General features: G+C 57.6%; 6 protein-coding genes across 6 annotated transcripts in view; 4 read left to right on the top strand and 2 right to left on the bottom strand.

Moving 5' to 3' along the window:
- Positions 1 to 1,563, bottom strand: part of TRAVEDRAFT_67216 (uncharacterized protein) — a gene marked incomplete at its 5' end in the record, with an annotated part of 3,409 nt that extends 1,846 nt beyond the window's left edge. Inside the window, 3 exons of the mRNA XM_008046115.1 lie at positions 106 to 1,186; positions 1,244 to 1,469; positions 1,530 to 1,563. Of these exons, the coding sequence (XP_008044306.1) occupies positions 106 to 1,186; positions 1,244 to 1,469; positions 1,530 to 1,563 (1,341 nt within the window). The remainder of the gene's footprint in view (positions 1 to 105; positions 1,187 to 1,243; positions 1,470 to 1,529) is intronic.
- Positions 1,564 to 3,230: 1,667 nt separating this feature from the next.
- TRAVEDRAFT_53184 (uncharacterized protein) lies at positions 3,231 to 4,546 on the top strand (the record flags this gene model as incomplete). The annotated part of the gene is made up of 5 exons (XM_008046114.1): positions 3,231 to 3,394; positions 3,450 to 3,574; positions 3,629 to 3,832; positions 3,892 to 3,954; positions 4,005 to 4,546. The coding sequence occupies 5 exons, from the start codon at positions 3,231 to 3,233 to the stop codon at positions 4,544 to 4,546; spliced, it is 1,098 nt and encodes a 365-aa protein (XP_008044305.1).
- A 331-nt stretch (positions 4,547 to 4,877) lies between these two features.
- TRAVEDRAFT_61100 (NAD-P-binding protein) lies at positions 4,878 to 6,428 on the top strand. The gene is made up of 5 exons (XM_008046113.1): positions 4,878 to 5,291; positions 5,437 to 5,827; positions 5,891 to 5,960; positions 6,015 to 6,306; positions 6,360 to 6,428. Exons 1-4 carry the CDS (start codon positions 4,934 to 4,936, stop codon positions 6,276 to 6,278), a joined length of 1,083 nt encoding a protein of 360 aa, XP_008044304.1. The 5' UTR covers positions 4,878 to 4,933; the 3' UTR covers positions 6,279 to 6,306; positions 6,360 to 6,428.
- A 497-nt stretch (positions 6,429 to 6,925) lies between these two features.
- Positions 6,926 to 8,312, top strand: TRAVEDRAFT_155509 (NAD-P-binding protein; the record flags this gene model as incomplete). The annotated part of the gene is made up of 7 exons (XM_008046112.1): positions 6,926 to 7,033; positions 7,099 to 7,265; positions 7,328 to 7,437; positions 7,503 to 7,699; positions 7,757 to 7,888; positions 7,957 to 8,043; positions 8,111 to 8,312. 7 exons carry the CDS (start codon positions 6,926 to 6,928, stop codon positions 8,216 to 8,218), a joined length of 909 nt encoding a protein of 302 aa, XP_008044303.1. The 3' UTR covers positions 8,219 to 8,312.
- A 1,319-nt stretch (positions 8,313 to 9,631) lies between these two features.
- Positions 9,632 to 10,195, top strand: TRAVEDRAFT_79847 (uncharacterized protein; the record flags this gene model as incomplete). Its single annotated transcript, XM_008046111.1, has 2 exons — positions 9,632 to 9,727; positions 9,788 to 10,195. Coding segments are annotated over 2 exons (504 nt in total), but the record flags the coding sequence as incomplete, so codon positions are not given.
- Positions 10,196 to 12,980: 2,785 nt separating this feature from the next.
- TRAVEDRAFT_24172 (uncharacterized protein) lies at positions 12,981 to 14,276 on the bottom strand (the record flags this gene model as incomplete). Its single annotated transcript, XM_008045792.1, has 3 exons — positions 12,981 to 13,162; positions 13,213 to 14,056; positions 14,265 to 14,276. The coding sequence occupies 3 exons, from the start codon at positions 14,274 to 14,276 to the stop codon at positions 12,981 to 12,983; spliced, it is 1,038 nt and encodes a 345-aa protein (XP_008043983.1).
- Positions 14,277 to 15,767: the final 1,491 nt, after the last annotated feature.

Here is a 15,767-nt window from a genome sequence, read left to right as displayed (position 1 = left end):
AGCAGGGGCGGGGGCAGCAGGGGCGGCCGAGTGCGCAGGGATGATCACGGCGTACTGGCGCTGGAGACGACGGCCGGGCGGGGGGAGGGGGCGCATGGGACGCACTGCTTGTGCAACAGCTAGGGCAGGGGCGGAGGTGGCAGGGGTGGCCGAGGAGGAGGCAGCGGCCGAGGAGGAGGCAGCGGCCGAAGAGGAGGAGGAGGCGGCGGCACGGGCGGGGGTGGCAAGGGCGGAGGCGGGGGTGGCAGAGGCGGAGGTGGGGGGAGTGGAGACGGCGGAGACGGAGGAGGAAGCAGGCGCCGCGACGGCGACACTCTGCGACGCCTCGCCCTCTTGCTCGAAAAACGGCCCATGCCATGTTGACGGGAGAGGCCCCGTCCTCTCCGCCTTGAGCAGGTTGGCGACCATCTCGCCAATGGGCACCGGCTCGCCCGTGCCGTCGTCCTCGAAGGGCAAGGGCAGCCCGTCCTCGCCGAAGAAGTCAGCGTACTGCCTGGTGATCCGCGTCCCGATGGTAGGACCCTCCGGCGCGTCCGCGTCCTGCCGCAGCATCCGCCGGACAGTGGGTAAGACCGTAGGGTTCCACTCGCCCAGCACCTGCCACCACAATTCGTGCTCATAGAATGGGCCGATGATTATTGGGGCGCGGTCTGTGGGCCAAAAATAGAAGCGAGAGAGGATGGGGCCTTGCAGCCTCTCGTCGTTGTAGCCGTAGAGGTTATCTTGCACCGGAATTTTGTCTTCGCCCAAGAAAGTCTCGAGCGAGATCTTCTTCTCGATCACCTCCAGCAGCGCAGAGAGCGGCGGGTTCCCGTCCTTGTCGATGGATACACCCTCTGGCAGTGCCCATCCATGTTTGTCGAGGTAGCATGCGCCTTGGCGCTGAAGACGGCGGTGCGCAGGGACGGCCGGCTGGGCAGGAGCATCGGAGTGGGGCGGGGAGGATGGCCCTGGGGTGGGCGTGGCAACCCTTGGAGGGACAGCAACGGGCGCGGGTGCAGGAGCGGCGATGGCGACGAGAGCGGAGGCGACGGGGGTGGTGTCAGCTTCAGGCAGGGGAGCAGGAGCCGAGTTGGCCGCCGCCGCCTTGCGTTTGGCCGCTCGGGCACGAGGAGTCGCTGGGCGCTTCTTGGGCGCGGCTTTGCGGGGTGCAGGAGCGCGGTCGGCGCTAGCAACGTTCGATGACCTGCAGATAGCATCGTGAGTACTGCACATGTGGAAACTATGATCACGCAGAACGCACGTCGCGTCCGCCTGCGCGGACGTGGAGGCCTCGGGAGGCGCGGGCACCTCGGCGGGGGCCTTTGCGCCCCGACGCCCGCCGGTCAGCTTGGACCGGACGGCCCTTGCCCCCTCGACCAGCGGAGCGAGGAGTTTTCCTGAGCGCGTTCGCATTGCCGAAGGCGCGGAGGATGTAGAGGGCGCGGGGGTTGGATGGGTGGATGGGCCGGCGGCGCTGGCGGCGGCGGCTGGGGGGCGATGGTAAAGATTGAGCTTACATCTGGCGTGCTCTGAGCGCGAGTACTCACCGGCTGCGGCACGGGTAGTCTTCCTGGAGAACATGTTGCTGAGATGAGATGTGGGTGGATGGATAGATCTCGGGGAGTGGACGGGAGAGAGGCTCGTGGGCGGGTGCGGGTGCGGGGGATGATGATGGTACGGGAGGAAGAGAGAAGCAGCAGTGGCGGGCGCCCTTAAATGGACGCAAGGACCTGGGACCGTGGGACTGCGTAAACAATTCTCGACCCGTGCCGATTGCGCTTGTGCCCCATCCGGGCGCTTTGTGGGGTCGCCTCAATACCCTCGATTTTGCCCGTCCGGAGCTTGCCCGCTATCCGCTAAGGCAGTAGCAGGATTGATAGCGGCACTTTTGCAACATCCCTCTTCAATCATGCGCGAGCACGATATTGAAGCTATGCGTCCTGGGGATGCGCACTGCTGAATACACGATGGTTCCTTCGTCCACCGGCGAGCATCGCACCGGCAGCACTAGCACTGACACGTCGTCTTAACGTCGGAAAGCTGGGAGACCTTGTAACGTCTCGTGCATCATCTGAGGGATGGTTTAGGGACGGATTGATGGAAAACAACAACTCCGACGCCCACCTAGTAGAACAATGGCACCCCATTCCGTAAGCGCACATGGCCCATGCGCCGGTCTCGGTGGCACCTGTCCTTATCGCCAGTGGCACTTCCGTGCGATTTCTTTGCTCTTGTGTTCCAGGGAGTTCTAAGCAGCAGCGAATGAGGCCAGACATCAGTCGAAGGTGTTCCTGCCGTCACGTTGCGTTGCGGGCAAAACTGCATGCTGAGCCAGCGAAGAATGTGTGTGGCGGTGCTACAGTGATAGACGCCTGGAGTTTTGCGATCCTGTCAATTCCGAGTCCGGAAGCGCCTCCTCCTAGGCTCTCCCTCTCACATTGACCCGCCCTAGATGCCGTGCGCCGTACGCACTGAAGTGCGCGTGCAGGGCGTTAGCGGAGCTGATGCTTCTGCTAGAAGGGCATCCACTTTTCGTACTCGACCAGTGGCACGACGCAACCTGATCGCGGCAGAACAACGCATCGTGCCGCGACCTGATCACATGGCTCCTCGACGCAGTGGCACTCACTGCTGCCGCTCAACTCAGTCTCGCCGGGGGTCGTTCTCTCATGGGAACTCCCATGTAGAGTTCCTGCATATCAGTGGTATACTTATTATACATACTCCTGGGCGCGTACAGTTCTGCGTCACCGCACTGGGAACATCTCGTAGGCCCACGCGCGAAGAGCCTCTAACCAATAATCCGAGCATCTGAGTTGCGCACGCGTAAGATGGACCTGCTCAAGTTGGCCGCTTCCGTATCTGGCATCCAAGTTCGGGTCCGTTTTCATCCTCTCCTCGTCCCGCAAACCTCGTATGCTGAAAGAAAAACCAGCCAGAATTCCCATACCCCCTCCGAAGACCGCTCGGAATCCTGTGCTGTAATAGCGGAGGCGCCTGGACCCGCTGCGGCCGCTTGGACGTCGGGGCGCTTGGTCTCCGTGCTGCCGCTTGGACTTCGCTAGCGCATGGTTGTCGGTGTACCACGCCACTCGAAAGCGCCCTCAACGCTTGGACATACTCTCGTCGCGTGTATAAAGCGATGGGCTGCCAGCGATGGATCCCGCACTCATCTCGTACTCTACGAAGCCTCGCAGTCAACCAGCCTCCCACCCCTCACCCAAATCTCACCCCAACGTTGACTCAAGATGCCTCTCATCCTCCGCGCACTCACCACGACCGGCCAGCTGTCTCTCGCGCTGATAGATCAGGCCGCCTCCAGCCTCTTTGGCATACTACGCACTGCAATTCAACACAACCCCGCACCGACGGAAGGAGTTGAAGACGCGAGCGCGGAAACCCTCATGACCAGGTAGGTTTGGTCTCAACTCACCGTTTAACATGCGATTAACCAGCTTTCTCAATAGTGAAACGGATGAGGGTGCTTCGCTCGCCGACGACGCCTCGCATCCTTCAGAAGAACAACGCTCAGGCTCATCTTCGGCGTCAGACTCTTCGGACTCTGACTACGAAGAGAGCAGCGACAGCAGCGGTATGCTTACACGTAACATGGACTCGCATCCCTTACTTATGCACGCATTTTCAGAAATAAAAGCGTCTCTCGATGAAGTGGTCCCCGAGACGCGCTCGCAGGAGCACGAAGAGCAACTGGAAACCGCCGACCCCGAGCAAGACGCTGGCGAACCCGTCGCCTCTGCCTCATCTACTCGGAGTACGCGCTCGGTTTCTACTCAAGGCACTTCACGGGACGCCCGGCGCGCGTCGAACCATCCCTATAGGTACTCCGCAGGTACGTTCACTTATGCGAGGACCATGCTCCCCAGATCTAATGCGCGTCTCGTGTTGTAGCACCCTTTGCCAGCGGCACTGCCAACCTTTCAGAACATCTTCAGAACTCCCCCGTCAGGCGCCGTAAGTCTTTTCCCACCTCCCGCCCAGCCATGTACTGAGCCCTGTCCTAGACCGCGACTTCCTTCGCGCTGGCCCTCGCACCCCATCCCCGGCCCCCGCTCCTATAGTCGCCGCCACCACGCCTCGCCGCGCGCAGCCGCAAACCAACGCCGTCGCATCGGGCTCAGGCTCGCGCCCTGCGAAGCGCCCCCGGGACTCCGACGCCGACGACAGCAGCGCCTCAGACACAGAGACAGAACTCGACGAGCCCCCACGCACGCGCCGCCGGAGGTCGATATCGCACCCCGGGTGTACGCGCACCGAGTGCGATTTCGCAAGGAACCTCCCTCTCTTGGACCACGGGTTCAGCGCGCGGATGGCGGAGATGGAGGAAGAAGAGACCTGGAGCACCGCCGCGCAGGCGTCCGACGTCGCGCCGGACCCGGAGGATGCTGTGTTCGATAACATTTCCGACGTGGACGCGGACCTGAACTACACGGTGTTCGAGAACACTCGGAGCAGGACGCGGGGGAGGAGACGTTCTCGGGAGGAGCGGGAGGACGAGGACGCCGATGCGACAGAATGCTCACAGAAGCGTCGTCGCCGCACTTAAGTGCTTTTCCAGTCTGTTTTGGACTTTCTTTTTCTGTTTCCTGGTGTATATTAGTACTAGACCTTTCCCTGTGGCGTGTGCAGTTTGTATTAAAATAACAAGCTCGGTGCCTTCCCGCGGAAAGGCACCATTTTAACTCGGGAAAAACTTGAATTGCCTACGAGAGCCAGACTCCGGACGACGACGCGTGTGTCGCACAAGAGAGCCGCTCGAGCGCAACGTGCGGCTTCGGCTTCGACTTTCCAACACTACGCTTGCCTAAGCCTTTCCGCAGCGCTTGTCCACACGCCACCATGTTCCTGACGTTTATCGATTACTTCAGAGTCAGAGTCAGACTGCAGATACTACTTCCCTTTCTGTCTGCTACTGGGGTCTGAAGTGCTCAGCATGTCTCTGCTGGTTCTCTCTGCGGCCGATGTGGCGAAAGTGACCGCCAAATTCACCCCCGACGAGCTCGTCGCGCTCATGGCCGACGTTTTCTCCAGACTCTCCGAGCGGCACCGGGGCATCCACCAACCGCATCGGACGGCGATACCCATGGAGCACCATACAACGTTGTTTATGCCGTCGCGCATATCGTCGGCGGGGACGACGATCAAGGTCGTCTCGGTGCCCTCCGCGGATGCCCCGAAGGACGTCAAGGAGAAGGGCCTTCCAGGGACGACCATCGTGCTCGACGAGCGGTCGGGAGGTGTGAGGGCGATCGTGAACTCGAGAAGGTTGACGGCGCTGAGGAATGCAGCGGGTACGCACATGTTTCATGTAGATCGTTCCCTCGCTGGTCAATCGAGCTCTCCACACGCCGAAGCTCGCCGTATAGGCACACTCATTGAACGGGGCATACGTCGATTGCACATCCTAACTGACGGTCACTGTGATTCTATCCCCAGGTTCTCTTTTGTCTGCCCGACTCGCTCTTCTTGAAGGTGCACAGCCTAGACATATACTAGCCATCGGCGCCGGGGCTCAGATCCAAGCCCACCTTGCGCTGTTCCTCACCGCATACCCCTCTATCGAGGAGTGTACTATTTACAACCGGTCGCGCAATGCTCGTCTCGAAACCCTGCGCGAAATGCTAGCCTCTACCTTCTCGTCGGTTCGCGTAGCAGTCGGCGTGCTGCCAGGCGCCCATTCCAAGCACAATGAGGCAGAGTACCACGACGCCGTCAGACAGGCGAACATCATCATCACCGCCACCTCTTCGACGCATCCGTTATTCCCTTCGAAGCTCGTGCGGAAAGGGGCACATTTGTGCCTTATAGGCTCGTATAAACCTGAGATGTCCGTGCAATCTTCACCTTCTAGGTTTAACAACGCTGACGCTAGCTGTCTCGATACGCGCAGGCACGAGATCGATACAGACCTGGTGAAGCGAGCAGGAATCATCATAGTAGACCAGAAGACCGCATGTCTGGTGCGTCGTTTCATTTGCGCTGGCCATGCCGCGATTGACAAGCATTTATTGTAGCAAGAAGCAGGAGAGCTCATCGACGCCGAGCTGTCAGAATCTGACCTTATTGAGATCGGTCAACTATTCGATTACAAGGCGAAGGAACGCACCTGGATTCCGCGCGAGGGGCCGGTCGAGGAAGTGCAGACCTCGGGCGATGTCACGATCTTCAAGTCCGTGGGCGTGGGCGTGCAAGATGTCGCAGTAGCGTGCGCGGTGGTTGAACGTGCCGTCAAGGAGAAGATCGGGGTCGTAGTGGACGCATACGACGAGGACGAGTAAGCGTCCAGAGCTATAGCGAGTGCATACGGTGGGGGTACTTGCTGTGCTTCGAAATTCACTTCGCTGATCCAAGTGTGCTAGGGCTGTGTTGATTGACTGTACTTACTCAAATGCTATGACTTTATCCAGGCGGCGGCCGTACAAACACTCATAACCCATACTCTTCGGCAGGGCTCCCCAGCCTTGGTCTCTGCACAAATTGTGCTAAAAATGATACCCTGAGATGCATTGCAACTCGCCGCACGTACCCTGCAGCATTCGAAGGGCCTGCATCTTTCTGGGGGCGGGTGATCAGAGAAACAAGCCCTTAGCCGAGGTATGGGTTATGAGGGGTTCGCCTGATATTGACTGAGCGGGCTGACTTTCAACTTGCCGAGCGATCGGCAGCGAGATCAACGTTGCGCAGCGTTGCGCGCGCACACCCAAATCCGGTTATCCGCTCTTATGCATATCCCGGTCGGGTGTGCGACATAATGTCGGCTTCCGCGTACGCGTCCAGACGGCGAGGGCCTCTGTTGGAGCCGCACCGCGCACTATAGAAGACGAGCGACATCGCACGGCACATGCAGATCACTCCTCGTCCGTTTACCCTACCCCCAGTACCTACTCCCTAATCATCCGCCACAATGTCCAGCACGTGGACTAACATGTTCCCGCCCAAGCCGACATGGGGCGTGGACGACATCCCGGACTTGTCCGGAAAGGTCATGCTCGTCACCGGCGGGAATACAGGTATCGGAAAAGACACAGTGAAGGTGAGCCGACGGCCCAGACTAGTATCAGCCGTATGTAGACTGATATGCTCTCCCTTGGCGCACAGGCCCTTTTAAACCATAACGCGAAGGTATATATCGGGGGACGCGATCCCAAGAGAGTCGCGGGAGCCATCGAGGACCTACGGAAGGAGACTGGGAAGGAGGCGTTGTTCCTACAGCTGGACCTCGCGGACCTGAAGTCGATTAAGCGTGCCGTCTCAGAATTTGCCGGGTGCGTAGCTGCAACCCGTCTTGCCCGCTGGTCTGCTCACAGAGAGGTTCACCGTGCTTTAGCAAGGAAAGTCGGCTCGATGTCCTGTTCAACAGCGGCGGAGTCATGATTCCGCCGATCGAGCAGACCACGAAGGACGGATTCGATCTGCAGTTCGGCACCAACGTGATTGGTGCGTATCCTTCCGCGTGCATGCTATAGTACGTGTCGCTTGCTGAAGTTGCATTGCATGCGCAGGCCACTTCTATCTCACGCAGCAGCTGCTACCGCTCCTCATCGCGTCGGCAAAGACCTCTCCGGACGGGAAGGCGCGCGTGGTAAATACTTCGTCCATGGGACACAGCCTCGTGTCCGGCCTCGACTTCGACACCTTCCGGGATAGCCCGAAGCGCGTCAAGATGGGTACGATGACACTGTACTCGCAGAGCAAATTTGTGAGCATCGAACAACGTTTTCCTGACCGGCGCGCTGACGGGAGTTTTGTGTTGCAGGGCAATATAGTGTTTTCTAATGAGTTGCACCGGCGGTACGCCGACCAGGGCATCGTCTCCGTCTCGCTCCATCCAGGTAACCTGAACACCGAGCTGGCGCGCCATGGGTCGAAGCTGGTGCAGTGCCTCTTCGTGCGTATACTCCGCACTGCACCGCCGACGACGTTGTTAGCTCACCTGCACACCGCGCGTGTCTGCAGAAACCTTTCCTGTATCCGGCGCCGATGGGTGCGCTCACGCAGCTGTATGCGGGCACCACGCCGCAGGGCGCGAAACTAGGCGGTCAGGTGCGTTCATTCTCAGATCGGCCTCTCGTGCGCCATGCTTGTAACCGCAACTGACGCATGTGTGCAGTATCTTATTCCTTGGGCGCGGGAGGGGCGCGCCAGAAAGGAGACGGATGACCCAGAGCTCGGCCGCAAGCTGTGGGCTTGGATGGAAGAAGCGGTGAAGGATGTATGATACTGTGTATGAGGATGTAGCTGCTGTCCAGTGTAAGGCGAACGCTGCCATCCCATATCTTCGCCACTCCGAACGACTATACCCCGCCACTGACACTCATCGTTGCGTGTGCATACTCGCCCTCGCCCAGTGTTCCAGGCCACATCTCTGGGCCTGACCTGCTCCTCTATCCCGGTTAGTTTTGCGGAACTCTGTGATGCATCTTGTACGAACCTGATGATAGATCTTCTTCAGCGGGCGTTCACTCTTTATTCTGAGCGCTGCTTTGCTCCTCCCCGAAGTCGGGCATTAGGCAATGTCCAATCGGAGGTGTTCCAATACTTCGCATGCAGACAGAACAGCCGCGGACTGGGTTCACGCCTGCTGCCTCTTAAGTGTTCATCGATGTCGCTGGTCGCGAGTGAGGCATTCCTGAGCTTACCGGATGTCGGAAGCATGCTGTGTCAACGGCGGCGCTTTGCAGCTAACAGCCGGGGATAGTTTGAGGGCGTCCACCACGAACACCTGCGCACTCAGCGTTCAAAAAAAGGTTCGTCGTTTACTTTACGCTTCGCGTCTCCCTGCCACGCAATCCCCTCCAGGCCTTGACGAACATGGCACGAAGGTGCGTACTCTCATTCAATGTATTATGGACACGCGTTGATTGCTGCGCTAGCCTAAGGCCTCGCCGGGAGAGATAGATCCGGCTCGACTAGAAGAACTAGTCATACAAACTGAGCTAGATGTTCGTTGTCTGAGCAGTAAAGATCTAGGTAACCTACTAATGCAAATTTTGCTTCATGTAGGACCTTCTCGAGGAGCGTAAGACCATTCGTACCGAAGAGGAGAAGGAGAAGGCCTTGAACGAAGATTTCCGCAGTATCAGCCCACGTGCCTCGCTTCGAGCCGGAAAGTTGGAAGCTGTCAACCCTGTGAGGATCTTGGGACGCCCTAGGAACATCTGCTAGCTCAGCATTTACGTTCCTTCTTGTCTACTCCCACGTCCTTTCCACCTCCACAACCTAGTGATACCCAATACCCTCGCGAACGAGAATTTGAAGCATGACGGATGCCCCACAGGTCACGTTCAGAGGAGATATGGATGTTTCTGAGCATCCTGCGCAACCAAAAATCTCGCCTGCCGCCTCACCTCAATCTTCCGTACCAGGTCATACTGAACAGGATATGGAGGTACGTGACTTCTATATGATGAATAATGCATTAAGCGCGGACATTGATCGTTGCACCAGCCGAAATTGTCGTCGTCGGGAGAGATAAATCCAGCTCGAGTAGAAGAACTGATCGCGAAACTTGAATTGGATGTTCGTAGTACGACACTCTGCGAGTGACGGACCTGCAAATCACTCATACGAACCTCCCTCCGTACAGGAACTACTGGAGCAGCGACAGACTCTCCGTACTAAAGAGGAGAAAGAAAAGGCCTGGGCCGACGCAGCCGACATGGTGAAGACATACAGCGACGAAATGGTCGACCGGTGGAACAAGGTCATCGACACCTACCTCGTCTTCGTATGTGCAGCACACTTCGCAATTCTCTGATAAATTATCTGACACATGAGCGTTACCTAGGCCGGTCTGTTTTCCGCGATCCTCACGGCGTTCAACGTCCAGTCATATCCATTGCTTCAGCCACCAACTGCCGATCCCATCGCCGTCTTGCAGCAGATCTCTCTGCAGCTGCAAAGTTTCTCGATCAATCCGCCGTTCGTCAACTCCACTGCGTCACCCGCAGTCCCTTCACAGGCGAATGCTGTGGCCGCAGTGCCGCGATCCGTGATATGGCTCAATATCCTCTGGTTCTCGGGCTTAATCACCAGCCTCACCTCCGCGCTCCTAGGCATCTTGGTGAAGCAGTGGCTGAACGAGTACGTGAGCCTTGGGCTTTCCGGAACCTCCCGTGAGGCGGCGCGACGGCGGCAATATCGCTTGAACAACCTCGTCAAGTGGCACGTAGGGGACATCGTCATACTCATCCCCGTTCTCCTCCTGATCTCCCTCGGCCTGTTCCTCGCAGGAATCCTTATCTTCCTCTGGACCCTCCATCCCACTGTCGCCATCGTTGCGTCGGTCTTGGTCGGCGTGGTCGGCGTGTTCACGATCGGCGTCACCTTCCTGCCGTTGTTCAATCACGGCTGCGCGTACCTCACTCCGCAAACGTTCGCCTTCTACTCTCTCTGGAGACGTGTTGTTTATCCTGTGGTCAGAGCTGCTGGCTACTACGTAGTAACGAAATCTGCGAACGCACTTTGGGAGATGATTCCTAGCCGATTCCTCCCTAACATCATCGAGGATATCCTGCTCGACGCTACTTATCTCTTCCCCCGAACCACTCCGCAAACCTCTCCCTGGTATATATACGAGAGACGCACGGTGAATGCTCTCGCGGACACTCTTGATCTAGACATCCTGAACGAAGCCTACGACACTACGCTGGATGTCAAGGCGGTCTCTGCTGCAGCCGTCTGTTTGCTCGACCAACCGTCTATTCATATCCTCGACTACTTCTTGCGACTCCAGAAGACCGTCAAGAAGCGTTTCTTCAGTATGCTGTACACAAATCACTGCCCCAAGGACGAGCTGCTTCTCCATCAAGTCCTCCTTTGCACTCTACAACTCAGCACGATGGAGCCCTTAGCGAAGCATTGCAGCAGGATATGGCAGCACAGCGATGCCTTCCTCCCAATAGCTGGAGGCCACACCCTCGGCGGGAACGCGCGGCTGTCCGAACAAGCCGTGTGGTCGCAAACGGTCGCCTCTTGGCTGGAGCGTCGAGTTCTGAACCCTGGTACGGCAAAGGTCAGGCCTCCCATCGGGCGGATCGAGCTAGATGGACTGCGACAATACTGTCTAATACTGTCTGGGGAGGGTCAAATGACGACACGGAAATCGGGAAAATTTCTCAGCTTCGGTAAGTTGGACTCCAGCCATCTTTCGAAGCAGTCGCTTTGTATCGCTCATTCGTGCCCCTTTCAGATATTGATTCCATTCCGTCTCGCCGTGCCTACGACCCTTTAGTACATCGGGAAGTCCTCCGGTGTTTCGAGCTCGCAGACACCTTCTCTCCTCTGCGGCTTCGTGACTATAAGAAACCGAGCCGCAAGGCCAGGCCCCCTCAAGTTCAGACTCAGCTCTCCTGCCTCCGCTCCGCTCGAGAGTTCCTCACGCACGCCGCACACATCCTATCGTCGAGAGACCCCGGTGGACCGCGTGATCACCATGTCATACGCGAGCACATGCACGCGGTCCTCTTCGATGTCCACTGTTTCCTGTTCTGCGACTTTGGTTTCGAAGGCCGAAAGGCCCTGCGCCACTTGTCTCATGAACATCTCGACCTCGCCTCAGATCTCGTCAACGGCCTCGCTCTCGAGCACCTCGGCCTCGTGCCTCTCGTCGTCGAACTGAGTATTTTGCAGCCGGAGCGGCTTAGGAGCCTTTATTCGCGGCTCGAGTCCATGCAACGGAAACAGTACTTCTCCGGCAGTCAAGCAAGCGTCATTCAGTCCCTCGAAAACTTCAAATCGGCCATAGATGCCTACGAACGGCAGTATATGTCTCTGGAAACTCAGCCAAGGCGAGTCTTTCTCGGTACCAGTGTTGATGTAATCCTGATACCTTATATTTGTGACTTTGCGTCTCAATCTGTTAGATGACGCTAAATTGTTCACCACGAATGCCGAACAACCACGACCCCAACCAATCCCCGCTTCTCCTGTCGCACACGAATCTACTCCGACTCGGAGCTCACGACAAGCCCCGTTATCGGAGGATGTAGTATAGCAATATGGGATTGTCCCATCAAGCTTGCGATGCTGCCTTGTTTTCAAGTCCCTATAATGGCTCCCCTGCCTCGGCATATGCAACACGCCGTGCTCGAAGTTCGCATTTCATATGTGCATGACGCTATTCTATCCAGTCGACCGCGGGCGCTTGCTATTTGGCGAAAGCTATTATCTGCTGTCTGGATGCCCGCGTCGACTCCCTCTTGTATTAAGCACGTAAGTACGCGTACATCCGGGGCGAATTGATACAAGTCGCGTCTAGTATAGGGATCTGACCAGTTGCGCGAGAAACCAGTGCCGCCATAGACATGGCAGGCGTAGGACGCCGCTCCACGCTGGTTCTTCGATTGCTCTTACGTGGGCAAGAAACGCAGTGCCTCCAACAGCATGATACAGAACACGGGATACAACGTAGCGAGGAACAATAGTAAGAACGGATGTGGAACAAAGCGTTACGAGGGAGATAACAACATGGGGACTCGGGAGGCGCGACATGCGCCGGACTTTGATGTCAGTGAGAGGAAAGCATAGCGTGAACAGAACAGAATGAAAGCAAAAGCGGCCATGCACAGACGAAGCCAGGACATACGAGAGCCCAGAACCAAAACAAAAAACCACAAACCAACAACCCAACCGAAGCGCATGCGTCGCCGTGGGGGCCACTTCCGCGCGCCCTCGCGAGGCGCGAGGGCACGCAGACACATCCCCCGCCGGCTACGCACGCGCGCCCTTCTCCCGTCCATCAGCTGCATAGTGTCCTTCGACGCGAGTCGCACGCCAAAACGCGCATCCAGTGTCGGTGACTGGAGGCGCGGTGGGGGCGCGCGACCCGAAAGCCGCTATGAAGCTGGTCGGCGCGATGCGCGGGTGCCTGGAGGTGCGCGTCAGCATGGCGCGCGAGACGTGGTGGTGCGAGCAGGATATGCACACGCCATTGACAATGCATCTCCAGGAGTGGAAGAAGGATGATCACGTACCGTACCTTAGACCTTGGGCGCCTTGCGGCGCGGCGAACCTTCGTCGGTATGGTCCGACTGAAAATGTCGCTTGAGGTCGTGCTTGCGGCTGAACGCCCTATTACAGCCAGGCGCGGGGCAAGCAAACGGGCGCTCCTGTCTGTGGACGGAGCTGATGTGCGCGTCGAGGTTGTTGCGCCGCGCCCACACTACAGATGTCTTTTAGCATCGACGAAGCGCGCAAGGGGATGGGACGTACGGCTACCGCACTCCGGGCAGGACAGGTTTTTCTCAGTGCTCTGCTGCTTGCGCTTCTTCGCCGGCTTCTCGGCGTCCGCGGTAGATGCGCGCATCCGGGAGGTAGTCGGAGTAGCGCCCTCCGGGGCGATCTCGGGAACGTCGACGAAGAGCTGGGAGGTCAGCGGGACGACACAGTCGCCCGCTGGCATGCTCATTCCGCATGGGACAGAAGCAACAGCACCTGGCAGATGCTGCTGCTGCTGCACATAGGTATTGACACCCATGTGGTAGCGAAATGAGAACGCTAACGGGTCGCCCTCGATAGGCGGCGGGCCAGAAGGAAGCTCGTACGTGACTGGGGCAGCGCCCTCGAAAGCTTCAATGTGGTAGGCATAGGGCGCATCAAAGTCGGGGACGGCCTTCTGCTTGTCGCGGAAGCCATTGGCGAGACCGTTGTCGGAGATGTCGACCGCGGTGTCGTCTGAGGCCATAGAGAACGAGGATTGTGGGGTGTCGGCCGCGGTTTGGTCTGAATAGAGGCTCGCCTCTGAAGGCGACTGCGGTAGATCATGCGGGCGGGACACCCAATCCACGTCGCCAGAGCTGGGCTTAGCCACAAGATGGTCGAGCTGCAATCCGACCTGATTGGCGTGGGTGTCGAAGTTGTCTGCAGTGGGGTAGAGCACAGGGCTATGATAGTAGCAGCTTGACTGCTCGTCTCCGGCCCTGTGCGCAGGCTCGGTATCGATAGCATTGCTGGGGATAGCGGGGAGACCTTCCATCCACCGGAGCAGAATCTGGAGTGAGTCGTCGTCCAAGGACTGAAGCGAGGTCAGGAACATGTCCATGATCTGTGTCAGTCGCTATACGGGAAGAGTGTGTTAGAGGTATGAGTGGAGGTGATGGAAGTAAAAGGACAAGAGAGATGAGCGTAAGCGGGGGGATCTAGTAGCTGTGCTACAGCGGGGCTTCTGCCGTCCACTCGTCCGTGCCGGCAGCTGCCGAGCGTTATTGATCTCTGTATTCAGAGCCTACCTGTGCGCAGATCTGTGGCCCCAGAAGGATACGTACATGTTCAGACATGCTGGACGATGGACGGTGGAGATTCTGTGCGGTCCAGGATAGCGTATGATGAGAAAGGGACACTCGGCTGGAGGACTGAGCTCAAGAGCCGAGATCAAATATATACCAAGTACCACGGGCGCCTAACCACGTACTCCTTGACAAGAACGCTCATGATGAAATTTCTCCCAACGCTTCGCTGCTGCATTTCCGTGTACCAACTCTTACTACACTGTTAAAGGGCCCAGGAAATATCGCATGCGGTCATCTTACTCACCATACTATGTCTTAGAGACTATGATAGCCCGCCAACAAATTGCTCGAGATTACCACCAACAGCGTCGCCTTCACAAGGTTGCGAGACCATGAAACGGTTGGTGCGCATTGTGTACTTCGACATTGAACTCACTCACTCGAATGTCTTAGGATGCATGGTGTATCATACGAAAATGCTGTAACTTATCACGTCTGAAGGAACGCTTTCTCTACAAGTTGTATACCACTCGCACGCATGCGCTGCAGCAAGATCAAATACGGTAGAGGCTCCTCCGCATTCCCTGCCTCCACACCGTACCCGTCTGAGGCAAAACCCACACCGGGTCCCTCTTTGCGGTGTGCACAAAGAGACTGGGGTGTTCGCGCTGTCCTCGCGGACTGCTGGCGTATCGATCGTGTCGAGTAGGAAACGAACGATGGGCGTGCTCAGTGGTTCTGCATCAGCATGATCGGTGCGTGTCTTTCTGTCGCGTGTATACTATAAGTATCTCACTGAAATTTGTTTTCATACGCAGGTCACTTCTATCTCACGCAGTAGTTACTTCCCCTCCCCGTCGCATCCAGTGGGATGTTTCCAGACGGAACAACACGCGTGATCAACACACTTCCATGGTGCACACATACGGGCCAAGGCGCTTGTATTTGGGCACGACCTAGACAGAAGGGTACAGAGAAAGCTCGTAAGTATCAAGCTTCATGCAGTGCGTGGATCTGTCGCGGACGGGAACCCGTGCGCTGATGTCCTCGAGCGAGCCACACCGGCGGTACGCCGAACAAGACAGCGTCCCCGTGTCCCCAAATCCAGGAAATTAGAAGACCCAGCTGCAGCGGCGCGGTGTGCAGCTGAAGGTATGTATGCCTCATGTTATGTGCGCCCTGCGCTGCACAGCCGCCGGGATCGTGGATGATTAACCTGCGCACCTCGTGTATCTGTAGAACCCCTTGCCCGCATCCTGCTCCGATAGGTGTGCTAGCGCAGCTATATCCAAGAGGCGTTCATCTAGCTGATCAGGTGCGCTCATTTGCATGATCTCGCGTGCCATGCCAGAAACTGCGTGCTAACGCGTGGCGGGGAGATAGCAATGGCAGTAGGCTACTTCCTCGTCCTGTGAAGGGGAGTTGGGTACGTGGAGAAGAAGGACGACACAGAACTGACCCGCAAGCTGTAGGCCTCTTTGAATGATCTAGTGAATAATGTGACCACGGCGCGGGGAGTCACCAGAACATGGTACTTGT

Source organism: Trametes versicolor, assembly GCF_000271585.1.
Source record: "Trametes versicolor FP-101664 SS1 unplaced genomic scaffold TRAVEscaffold_13, whole genome shotgun sequence".
NCBI classification, from domain to species: domain Eukaryota; kingdom Fungi; phylum Basidiomycota; class Agaricomycetes; order Polyporales; family Polyporaceae; genus Trametes; species Trametes versicolor.
Note: the sequence above shows the minus strand (reverse complement) of the source record. Positions and strands in the feature narration are given on the sequence as shown.